General features: G+C 36.0%; 2 protein-coding genes across 3 annotated transcripts; one reads left to right on the top strand and one right to left on the bottom strand.

The window, feature by feature from the left end:
* Positions 1-2,971: 2,971 nt before the first annotated feature.
* LOC113324341 lies at positions 2,972-3,625 on the bottom strand. The gene has a single exon (XM_026572656.1). The coding sequence runs from the start codon at positions 3,623-3,625 to the stop codon at positions 2,972-2,974; it is 654 nt and encodes a 217-aa protein (XP_026428441.1).
* Positions 3,626-5,950: 2,325 nt separating this feature from the next.
* Positions 5,951-10,997, top strand: LOC113322706. Of its 2 annotated transcripts, XR_003347261.1 has the most exons (9): positions 5,951-6,103; positions 6,564-6,659; positions 7,350-7,455; positions 8,291-8,455; positions 8,967-9,437; positions 9,520-9,603; positions 9,673-9,753; positions 10,321-10,368; positions 10,518-10,997. XR_003347261.1 is itself a non-coding variant. In XM_026570847.1 (8 exons), exons 2-7 carry the CDS (start codon positions 6,612-6,614, stop codon positions 9,735-9,737), a joined length of 939 nt encoding a protein of 312 aa, XP_026426632.1. In that variant the 5' UTR covers positions 5,951-6,103; positions 6,564-6,611; the 3' UTR covers positions 9,738-9,753; positions 10,518-10,997. The 2 variants fall into 2 exon arrangements, 1 of the variants encoding a protein (XP_026426632.1); XM_026570847.1 differs by lacking the exon at positions 10,321-10,368.
* Positions 10,998-11,274: the final 277 nt, after the last annotated feature.

Below are 11,274 nucleotides of genomic sequence, written 5' to 3'. Positions count from 1 at the left end.
TCCCGGTGTGAGATTCAACTATCAATGCCGCTTCGAAATGATAAAACAGTTCCTTTCTCCATTTGGTATATGCATTTCGTGCCACAAACCTGTCCCGCCTGTGTATAGCGAGAAACTCATTATACTTGACGCACAAATTCTTAACGTGAACTGTCCTTCTGCAAACATAGTCTGGTTCATACTGATGGCGTGGTTCCTTGTACTCGCTCATCTATTTAACGAAAGGACCCGAAGAAACTTCAATCCAAATATGCTATCATGTTCTTTTTCTTCAAAAGATCCTTAACAATGTAATAATTTTTATCCATTGGGTCTCTTCTTCAACATACTTTAATCTTTTCCTCAGTTGGAACTGTTCTTCACCACGTTTCTTTTCCTTGAGTTTCTCTTCATATTTTGACGCAGCCGATGACGAAGATACAGTTTCTCTTGTCCATACTTGTTTTCTTAACACTTCTTCCATTACATTGATATATTTGGAAGGTAATGAAGACGTAGTGGCGTTCTTAGTTGCTTGTTCACTTCTTTTGTGTATCTCTTCTTCCATTGCGGCAATTGATTTGGTAGTTCACTTGCATCTTCAAAGAATCTCTTCGACTGAATTGCTAGTTGATGAAGGATTTCATTGAAAACTTGTTTAACTTTTATTTTCACCTCAATAATATCCCCTGAATACAAAATTTAGTTATCTTCCTTATATGGAAAAAACTCAATCTCTAAAAAAGACGAACACAATGGCTATATTTGTTAGAACTCTCGCCCAATGGCTTTATTTTTTAGAACTCGCGACTAACGGCTATATTTTTTAGAACTCGCACCCAACGGCTATATTTCTTAGAACTCGCGCCCAATGGCTATATTTGTTCCTATAAAACTCGTCTAAAGAAAATCATTTTGTCTTACCAACAACAAACTCAAATCATTCTTAAATATAAACCCCAATCATGTATTCAAACATTGCGAACAGAAAAGGAAAACATATAGTATGTGTGGAAACAACAGTGGTTTGTCCATGTTGTTTCATGCATAGCCATAGTTTGCTTTAATGCCCACCGCTATATACAAAATGTCCACAAAGTGGTCTTACCGACACTGGGAAGGTGAAAGAGTCCATACCGGAGAAGATAGGTATTTGGAATGTGAATATGCTAACTGTCTTGGAGAAGCACAATATTTGGAGGATGCAATGAAAGGTGCAATCAAACAAGAAAAAGTTGACGAACTCTGCAAGAACTTTAAACTAGAAGGAAAGGTGGAGTTTGAATGCATCAAGGGGATTCCATATGAAACTCAGGGTTGTCATTTCTTTATGGAAATGCACCGGTCCAGTGCAAAGAAAACATATAGAAAACGTTAGTGGAAATGTTATGAATGTGAAACGGTGGAATGGACTGAATAAGTGTTGTTATGTTTTAGTTTAATCAAGAGTTTGAATTATAATTGATGTAATGTGCTTTATAATTAGTAAAAGCGTTGTTGTTTCAATATTAACGAGTTTAAATTTGATGAACATGATGTAATGTGCTTTTACGATAATTAACCACGTGCAACAAGCATTTAAACCAATAGGCGACCCTATTGGACGAGTTGTGTCTCGTGAGGATTTACATAGAGATATACCCACAAAACATTTCATCATTTGAGTTGTTTACTCTTCATCTGAATCTTCATGGTTTACATACATATCCATATACTGTACAAAGAGATTACACTTACTGTGCAAATATATTTCACTTGGAATTATATATATCCATATATTGTACAAAGAGATTGCACGTATAAGTATACATATCCAAATACTGTACTAAGAGATTTCACGGATAAGTATGCATATCCAAATATTGTACAAAGAGATTGCATGGAGTAATCTACTATTAGGCTGAAATAAGCAACACATAATTGTAAACCATATGACCATAAGATAAAAACGTATTCATTCTGATACATAATTCAAGGCCAAAAAATATTTAAAGTCCATCTTACACATGCCTTTAACATTAAGACTTTTAAACAAACACAAAAGTTAGAGGGTTATCATTCATCCCCTTCCTCATCGTCGGCGTTATCATCATCATCACCATCACCATCATCGTCATCATCATCATCATCATCATCATCATCAATATCATCATCATATTCGTCTACCACATGTACGTCTCCATAAACATGTTCATCTTCATGTTCAAAGTCATCTGGGATTTGGTCATTGTAATCTCCATAATAATCAAATGCACCATCCTCGTTTTTACCGGGAACAATTTCTTCTTCTAAATATGTATCATCATAATCCCCATCTGATGATGGAAGTACCACGTATTCCATATTTGAAACCTCCAAACTAGACAAGTCCCCTGCCTGGTCCTTTACCCTGACGCGCAACAATGTGCTTGACAAGATCTGTTCTTAATTGTAGGTGCATTTCTAGGGTTTTCACAGATGACATAAAAACACGACCTTTATTGGTAGGTTCTGGAATCGGAATAGGAACAACTCTGCCCCAATACATATCCCGACGTTCATGCTCAATGATCATGTTGTGTAAAATAAGACAACATGTTATAATTAGGTTCAAGTTATGTTCATACCAATACTTACACAGTGATCTGACAATTCATAATTTAACTTGAAGCACTCCAAAAGCACGCTCGACGTCCTTTCTTTTAGCCATTTGATACTTGTTGAATATCACATACTCTGGAATATCCAATGTCTAACTGAAAGCTTGTGTAATTGTAGTCAACTTTGGATAGATACCATCGGCTAAGAAATAACCCATATTGTATTAGTGACCGTTGATGACAGAATTACATGGAGGTGCCACACCCTTTAGCATGTTATCGAAAAGGGGTGAGTGTGCCAACACATTCAAATCGTTGTTTTATCCCGGCATACCAAAAGAAGCATGCCAAAACCACAAATAATATGATGCCACCTCCTCTAATACCATACAACTCTGTTTCTCTTTACCCCGCTAAATTTCTTTCCAAGCTATCGGACAATTCTTCCATGGCCACTGCATACAATCAACACTACCAAGCATTCCTAGAAATCCTCGTTCGGTATTCTCAGCTAACAACCTTTGAATATCTTCAGGAGTGGGTTGACACAAATATTTTTCTCCAAAAGTCATGCAAACGGTGTGGCAAAATCTTTTTAGATAATAGTATATTGTGGTGGCACCCATACGAGTGTAATCATCAACACTATCAGCTGTCGTACTTTTGCACAAACATTTCATCACGGAAACTAATTTCATATGTGACGAATGCCCCATAGTACCAATTGCATCCGTACATTGATGCCATTCCAGATCCACTTCAAGCAATTTTCCTAACAATTTCTTGAATAATTCTTCCCTCATGCCTAGACGATGTTTGAATTGTCTTGAGGTATAACCAGTTCCAGGTGTAAAATAACCATTCATCATTTTCGCATCATGCCACGCTCGATCTCGGGTAATTACACTACGTATCCGCACCTTCTTAGGTATCGGTTGTCGAATGATACACAGTCGTTCATCCAAACACAATTGTGTAAACATTAGCAAAGCCTTTTCTTCTTCATCACTTGAAGTATCCAAATATATTATGTATTTAACTCTCACATAAACACGCATTAGACTCATTTTGTACCTTTCCAAACAACAAACATATTATCAATTTGTCTATACCATACATAAATACAAGACAATCAATGTGATAATATATCAATAGAATAGTAGTTTACAAACATTTCATTCAACAAATCAAGATATGCATCACACAACAAGACATAATCATGGATTTTTCACTAAATCAATGTCTTAATAATATTAATGAATTGCATACTATATACCCAACCAACCTAATAGCAACTAAAATCAAAATCAAATTAATTTTAAACCCTAAAATTGGAATCACTCACCTTTGATGATTTTGTGGATGGAAAATGAAATTGAAGGACGGATTTGTTTCTCCTTGGAGTAACGATCAAACCCTTTAAATTTAAGCCAACGAATCGCAATGAATCACCACGAAAATCAAAAGGGGATACAAGGGGTTTTAGAGGGGTTTGAGATAAGAAATAAATAGAGAATACGAAGAAATTGGAAGAAAGATCGATCTCCTGGAAATTTAATCCCCCGTGACAGAAACTGAGTATCCGTAATGGTCAAGTCAACGAGTTGACTGTGAATGAAACTCAGTTTCCGTATGACACTATTCATACATGTAGGGAAGGGATAAAAGGGAACCATAGTGGAGATGCCTTGTGACCCATATCCCTTGCCTTTATTTGAGGGATGGAGTGTACCACAGTGCTTGGCCTAAGAGAGAGAAGAGGGTCAAACGCTTGAATTCCCATCAAACATTGCCCCGAACGGGCCGGCCCCCGGAGAGGCAACGAATTTCAGATCGAGGATGACGTGGATGATGGACCCAAATGACAATGGGGAAAATAATCGTCTGGTCCTTTTTTAGGGGGCCCATGTCTGTGTTGTCCTTTGGAAAAACGCCTTTATTGTTTGGTCCATAATTATTTAAAAATATTAAATGGACAAAAGTACCCTTCCGTGTTATTTCTACTTATTTTTTATAGCAGTTCATTCGTCAAAATGAACTCCTGTTAATTTCTACTTATTTTTTCATAAATCACCTAAAAAAACAGAGTTCATTCCAGAAATGAACTCCATATAAAAACCTAAAAAAAACAGAGTTCATTCCAGAAATGAACTCCATATAAAACCTAAAAAAACCAAAGTTCATTCCAGAAATGAACTCCATATAAAACCTAAAAAAACCAGAGTTCATTCCAGAAATGAACTCCATATAATCACCTACAAAAACAGAGTTCATTCCAGAAATGAACTCCATATAAAAACCTAAGAAAACCAGAGTTCATTCCAGAAATGAACTCCATATAAAAGCCTAAAAAGGCAAAATTCATTCCAGAAATGAACTCCATATAAAAAACCTAAAACAAACAGAGTTCATTCCAGAAATGAACTCCATATAAAAACCTAAAATACAGAGTTCATTCTTTACATGAACACACACAAAAAAAATCCATAAAAATCAGAGTTCACTCGTAAAAATGAACTGCAGTAGCATCATCTTCATCATCTTCGTTGTCTTCAAACAGCAGCAACAACAAATCCATGAAATCGTCGTCATCGTTTTCTTCTTCTTCATCATCAACAATAACATCAAAAATTGCAGCAGATCCATGGAATCGTCGTCGTCGTCATCATTTTCTTCTTCTTCTTCTTCTTCAACAACAACATCAAAAGCAGCAGATCCATGAAAATCGTCGTCATAGTTTTCTTCTTCTTCTTCTTCTTCATCATAAACAACATCGTTTTCTTCTTGTTTCTCCGTCGTCTTTATCATCTTGTTGCTTGTTTCACATCAACAGTTGATGAAAAAGGAAAATAAAAGATGGAGACGATGAACTTCAACAGTAGCAGCATTGTTTCTTGTTTCACGCCATCTCTGCAAAATTAAAACCCTAGAAAATTTTCATCTTTTCTATGTAGCAGCAAGAAAAAAAGAAACGAGAGAAGAAGTAGATCTGGAAAAGAAAAAAAAAGTGAGAGAAAGAAATCTAAAAATGATTTTTTCTCTCTTATTTTTTGACTATATATATGGTTCTTATCCAAAAGGGTATTTCTGCTACTACAAGATGACAATTACATCATCCATGACATCACCCTAAGACCAAACAAAAATTTCTAAAACCAAACTATAATTTATATTTTTAAAAAGGACCAAACAGACAGTTGACTGAGTCAATTGGACTAGACTCTCTCTAATGTATTATTCCTAGAACCTAATGGTATTTCCTACTATCATCATAAACATAAGATGATACAAATCGTTGGATCATCTGATCTGTTTTAATAGTATATATTGTTTCGGAGGTGGTGGTGAGTCCACTGTTGTTAGACGCGCATCTCTATGTATGCCACGCGTTATAAAAAATTCTCTCCCTTTTGAGAATATATATATTTTGTGTGTGAAAAGGGTCAAAAAAGAGTCCTATTTACATCCCTCTCTTCGGTTTTAATGGAGAAAAAATTCTGAAAATTATTCTTGGTTCGTTCTTCTTCGGCCAACATATAGAAAAAGTAAGGATTTTGACTATGAAATCAAAGTTGTATTATTTGGTTGTTATAGGAACTCGCAGTAAGTTCGGATTAAAGATGTTTTTATATAAATTTTTATACTTTTTGATCTTTGCTTTTGATCGGGTTCTTTATAAGATAAATTTGGGTTTTTCTCATTAGGTATCATATTTTCTTAATTTATGATTCTATGTCCATGATCTATGTAAGAATTGGGATTTTTCTTGTTAATTGGTTCTTTTTGTGAATACGATCCTATGATCCTAGCACTGGATTGCTTCACCAGCAACAGAAAATAGAAATTATCCTGCATGTTATAGGGTTTGATTGTTTGTGGTATTTACTTATATGTTTTCATTCTTATGTCCTAGGTCTTGATCTTCCTAGTTCTTAGTTTGATTTTACACGCTCTTATCTATATGTTATATATCTGAATTATTTTGTTGTTTTATTTGATATATAGGAAATCACGCATACAGGTAGTGAATTAATCAATTGTGGAATCTCAAAAATGTCCAGTGGAGAAGTCAGAAGGGTCTCTCGACAAGATATACAGCTGGTAAGGAACTTTTGAGCTCTTTCAGTAACAAACATATCTTAAGAAACAGAATGACCATTAAACTGTTATAATCTTGTTTAAATATATAATGTTATTGGTATGATATAATCTTTTACTGAGGTTACCAATATGTTCACATAAACTTCGTGATGCTAATTTGGATAATGTCAAGTTACTGTGATCTAAAATTTAGGAAAAAAAATCTTCTACTTGAACTTTCACCTGCTTCATGTTTTACAGAGCCACATTTGTTTTCTTGTAGATTTCATATTGTTTGTGTCACTTTGTGGGACTTTGTTATATCTAAAAGCAGTCTCCTTTCCACCTTAAAGTTTGAAACAGTTTTACAGAATATGAATCTTTTGAAAGCATTTGGGTAGCTACTTATTGACATTTTCAAGTTCTGAAACAACCTCTTGATTCCCTTTGTTGAGTTTCACCACTTATTTAGTGGTGTGCCCTTTTTCTTCTTCGAGAAAACAAAGGATTTAGTTTTATATATTACCTTTTTGCTTTAAACCGTGCTGTCTCTTGGTTGTGAAGATTCATTTATGTTTGGAGTTTAACGTATTAGTTTCAGTCGATCTCAATTTCCTAGCTGCTTAATCTCCGTGCTTTTGTAGTGCCATTCTACACCATCCTTCTCTGCATCTTTAGTAATATGTTTTTGATTTGTCTTTTCTGTCCCAGGTTCAAAATCTAATAGAGCGATGCCTTCAACTGTACATGAATCAGAAAGAGGTGGTGGAGACGCTTTTGATCCAAGCAAAAATAGAACCTGGTTTTACGGAACTTGGTAATCATCATTTCTCAGTTACATGTTATTATGTCACATGCAATTCCATATAATCATGGACTTGTACTGTCATGCTGCTGTCTATCGAAGTAATTGTGGTCACAGCTTTTCTCAAGTACTGGAAAAGAGAGAGAGTTTTCTGTATAATACGCTGTGAAAGGTGCTGGTTACACCAAAAGAAGTTTTGCTAAGTGATATATTTTTAAACCAACAGCTCCAAATTTGTCAGTTCCAAAATAAACCCTTTGAAAATAGACCAAAAAATTATTTTGAGAAATTGTTTGCGTACAACAACTACACATCCAGCAGGTAGTTGAGATCTAAAGTACTCGATAGCAATTTCTTAATTTCAATAACCCCTTCGTCCGACCCTTGAAGATTCTAGTTCTCAAATAGGTGGGACTGGGACTGAGTTGATATGTCTCAACCTGATTTACTTTCGCGGCCTGTTAGCTATTTTAGTGCTGATCACTGGTTGTTGCACATCTCGGTCTGATCAATTAGTTCTTATCAATTAGTTCTTGAGAAATATCTAATTGTTTGTTTGTTGTCATGCTTAGTTTTATGTTTCCTCAGAGCAAGGAATGTATGATTCTTCATTTTTTTTTAAAAAAAAAAACTTCCCTAAAGTACCATGTTATCGCTATACCTAGGATTTCCACACTCCTTGCATGCCCCAAAACAATGTTCGCATAGGTGACAAAAGGTTTCCATTTTGAATGTATTGAAGGCTTTAAGGGATAAGGCTTACCAATGGTCTTGCCGACAGATTGATCTTATATGTCATGTTGTATTCTATGTTGTTACTGACTACCTGCATGCCTTGTCCTGTCAGTGTGGCAAAAACTTGAAGAAGAAAACCGGGATTTTTTCAAAGCCTACCATGTCAGATTGATGGTGAAACACCAGATAATGATCTTTAACGAGTTGCTTGAGAAACAGGTGGAGCTCATGCGCAAGACGTGCCCTGTTGGAGTTGGAATGTCTAATGGATCTTCATGTATGATAAGGGTCTATATTGTTGTCTCCTTAGTAATCTGTGATTGCATTTGAGTATCTTTTAGTGCTTTCCAAGTTTGTTTGGTTTTTTTATTCCCCTTCTATTTTTCCTTCCATTGCAAACTTGAATATTAGCTTGGACGATTTCAATAACAAATACCTCAGATAGAGATCGATCTGATTTCTCGATTTCAATTTCGCACGTCAGAGACTGCACAGTGAGACCGCAGTTTTTGGTCTATGTCTCACATAGTGTATCCTAATCCATTTTCATCTCTAGTGCCCTCTCTTCTTTTTCTCTTAGGTACTTCTTTAGATAGATTTTATCTTTCAGGAATGTCACGTCCTATATGTATTCATTTAATTACTTATCAAGGGCTGTGTGATAGCCGCTGGTTTACAAGTACCTAACACATTTTAATTTAGCATTTTGAATGCTGAGGCTTAAGTTATCTTGATTCAGTATTTTATTTTTGGCATTAATGTGATGTCTGAATTTACTTTCCTTACAGTGAATCAGAATCCTTCATGTTTCATGGCTGACCAGAGAGTGCAACCTTCAAGGCCGGAAAGCATGCATCACTCGGTGGCCCCGTCAACTACAATTCGGAATGGTGTGCATGGTAACATGCAATCTTCTGATGATTCATCTGCTCTTACTGGAAGGATGGATGTCTCACAGAACATGCTCCCAACTCACGATGCACTGGGTATGATTCAAGGAGTGAATGGGATTGTCGTCAAATCAGAATCAGGTTACTCGAACAATTCCCCGTTTGCATTTGGTCTCGACGGAACTGTTCTGGACACACGTCCAGCAGTTGTAGATGCATCCGTTGCATCATATAGCAGTGTGGAGTCCAACTCTCAAGCCCTTAGTTCATCACTCTTGGATACTGATGCTTCTTCATTTGGCTTCTTAGGGCAGATTCCTCGCAATTTCAGTCTGTCAGATTTGACGGCTGATTTTTCTCAGAGTTCCGGTTAGCCCACCTCCTTTAGTTTCATTTCGTTTTCTACTTGCGATGTTCAACACTAATCACCTTTCACTTCTTATATTTCTAGATATTCTGGAGAGCTACTCAAGATCTCCATTTCTAGCAGGAGATACAGATGACTTCCTGGATTCCCCAGGAAGAGAACCTCAAGGTGAGACTTCAGCAGTCTGGATTCAAAGAACTAAATTAGGTATCAGCTTATGATCTATTTTGTCTGCAGGAGATAATAAGAGGTTGGACACCATATCTGAAGGCTTGAGTTTCGACGAGTTTGGCAGTGAATGATTAGAGACTTCCAATGGTGATGCTTCTATCTTTTAATTTCAATTTGACATATGTCCACACCCCATGCGTAGTAGTCTATTATCAGTCTTCTGATAAGCAATATCCATTGGTTGAACCTGTTCCTCGAGCGCATACGTGGTGTCGTTCTTTCCCCCCACCTAAAGCAGTAAAATGTAGCTTAATCTATTAAGACAGGGCCAGTTTTATCTGTGATAACCTTCAAAATGTACCTATACACTCCGCTCAACTATTTTACACAAATATCCATAACCTAGAGCTTGATGACATGTATGTAGATTTGGTATAGGACTGTAGAAAGCAGAAGGATTTTTCGTGTTTCCTTTTGTGTGATATTGCACTGCCTCAGGGCGTTGGGTCTATTTTGTTTTAATTAAGTATATTCATCAATATATCCAAATATTTCTGCTTTAGATATTATGGATATGCCAATTAGTCGTCACTTATAGGACCTCATGTCTTGCCTTCCTTTCTTAGTTGTTTCAACTCTTCCACCCGCAGTGCTAATTAAACAGTATATCTGTGGAATTGTCGGGTATGATTAAATGAATAGTCACTATTACAGGTTTTGGGGGTTCATTATTTTCGAGGGAAGATGGGGGGACGTACGTGTGTAGGTTTTTTTATTTTATTTCTTTCAGTGTAATTTTTTTTGGCAAATAGTCGATTTATAGGTTGTAATTGGTTTTGGAAGCTGTCTTAATTTGCATTGACGGTGTGCTTATCTTCTCATTTTTTGTGTTCTTTTTGGTGTTGATGCAGGGCAATAATGATCTACGATAGCAACCTAGGACAGAAGTGATTGTACATAGCCATTCTGGAAATATGTGGAGAAATGTTTATGCACTGCGTCCAAAGGAAAGGCATTTGTTTAAAGAGAGGTATTTATCTTAAATCTATCATTGTGAGCAGTTTTCAATTATCTCACTGAGGCCACCTTGGTAGATTTTGAGATTAAATGCTTACTAACCAAAAGTCTTCCATTATAACTGTTAGGAAGTTTAAATCAATTCAAGTGAATGTCCTTTTTTTTTTCTTTCTTTCTTATCTACTTGGGGCGAATTGTGTGATTGAATTCCATTAGGTCTTTTTATTTTGGGATTAGAGTTTTGTATAAATAATAATAATATTATGAGATGCAGATTTGGCCTACAATAGTAGAGTTTTGGTAGATGTTTCTTTTTACTCTTTGTATCAAAAGAATTGATATTATTGGACAGTGGAATGCTACTTCATATCTTCCATCTCTATGTTGCTTCGGCATTGATAGGTTATGGATTTTAAGTTTCTATCTCTGCGCATATATGGAATCTAATTACCAGCATCCACTTCCACTGTCAACTACTACCGGAAGCCAATTTGGAACCATTACTCCGTAAATTCTACTCTACTCTTCAGGGATTGAAATCCTCTGGTCGTACGGTTTTTATCAAGTGGGAATTTTTAGTCCTTCCCTAGGTATCAAATGTCGTGGCTGGCTCTCCCCAAATCTGAGGGTGTATAAATTGAACACCATTTA

Source organism: Papaver somniferum, chromosome 11 (genome assembly GCF_003573695.1).
Source record: "Papaver somniferum cultivar HN1 chromosome 11, ASM357369v1, whole genome shotgun sequence".
Lineage (NCBI taxonomy): Eukaryota > Viridiplantae > Streptophyta > Magnoliopsida > Ranunculales > Papaveraceae > Papaver > Papaver somniferum.
Note: the sequence above shows the minus strand (reverse complement) of the source record. Positions and strands in the feature narration are given on the sequence as shown.